Source organism: Aureococcus anophagefferens, assembly GCF_000186865.1.
Source record: "Aureococcus anophagefferens unplaced genomic scaffold AURANscaffold_296, whole genome shotgun sequence".
NCBI lineage: Eukaryota > Pelagophyceae > Pelagomonadales > Pelagomonadaceae > Aureococcus > Aureococcus anophagefferens.
The window spans coordinates 1-1,245 of NW_008705826.1; the positions used below are offsets into that span (position 1 = coordinate 1).

Here is a 1,245-nt window from a genome sequence, read left to right on the forward strand (position 1 = left end):
TTCCTCAGTTTGCTCGATCCCTTCTGGAGGGGGACAATCATTGACAACGTTGCAGTGCACCATGTTTCCATTGTCTTACCGGCCTCCTCTGCACCGATCTACTTGCACCGATGATCCTGGCGACCGCCTTGATCCTGGCGACCGCCTCGACAAATAAGTGGGCCTCAATTCTCGTACTTGCACTCAAGCCGCTTCAATCGCTGCAGCTCCACTAGAGGGTGTCGCCAGCACAGGGCGGGGCCTGTGTTCGATATGCACGCTAGCGTTGTCTGTACGGGCGGGAGGTCTGGCGCGCCTGTCCCGAGCGCGCCGCAGGTCGACAAGAGGGCGGAAACTGCTTTTACGCCAATTGGGGTCCGTTCACGGTCGACCCCTGAGTCTCTGAGATTAATTCCTGGTGGGGGTGTATATATGTGCGTTCGGTTCCGCTGAGCTCAGCGGACGTCCTGGGTCTCTTTCAAAAATGAGACGCATATCCTAGGTATCCTAAGCGAGTTGTGGACCACAAACGCTTGCAGTACGATGTTCGAACGATTTTTGACTCTGAGTTTGGTATGTTGCGAGTCTCGAGGGGAGATTATGAGAGTACTTCGCAGTAGGAACTCGGGGTCGGACGTCCCGAAACTTCAGTCCATGCCCTGGGGGAATCCGCAGAAACTAAGATCCCTCATCTCCGTCCCCTCAGCGCCGCGGGAGCGCCCGTACGAGCGTCTTCGGCCCCTGCTTCGCCTCGCACGACATGGAGTAATTTTTTAGGACCGCCGACCCCGACGTCCTACCGCGAAGTGCTCTCAATTTCTCCTCCCGTGGCCCGGAACATGCCAAACGCAGCGTCAGATATCGTTCAACCATCGTTAGTGTCGGATCATGCATAGATTTGTTCTCCTCATGCGCCCCGCATCCCCCGCCTTGTTTAACCCCCGTGCGGGGGTAAATCGGCGGGGGATACGGGGCGGATACCATATGATATCACCTTCAACTTGCCTTCACCTTGACTTCATCTAAATAAGATACTTAGCGTCATTGTGTTTTTTTTGGGTCGATGTTGATGTGTGCTTCACCGTGCCGATTTAGGCTGATGTTGAACCTATGTTGGGGCTACTCGGACTCGGGGCTACTGGGGGCTGGGAATATAGGGGGCTATGGCGATTAGGGGCGATGCTAATAAAATAACATAAAAATAGCATTATCCGTATACGGGGTGGATTGCTAGTTAACAACATGTTGAAGGCGGCGTGCGCGCGC

General features: G+C 54.6%; 1 protein-coding gene across 1 annotated transcript in view; it reads right to left on the minus strand.

Annotated features, from left to right (window-relative positions):
• Positions 1 to 1,098: 1,098 nt before the first annotated feature.
• AURANDRAFT_68686 (hypothetical protein) overlaps positions 1,099 to 1,245 on the minus strand; it is a gene marked incomplete at both ends in the record, with an annotated part of 1,164 nt that continues 1,017 nt past the window's right edge. The window contains one exon of the mRNA XM_009044400.1: positions 1,099 to 1,140. Coding sequence (XP_009042648.1) covers positions 1,099 to 1,140 — 42 coding nt within the window. The remainder of the gene's footprint in view (positions 1,141 to 1,245) is intronic.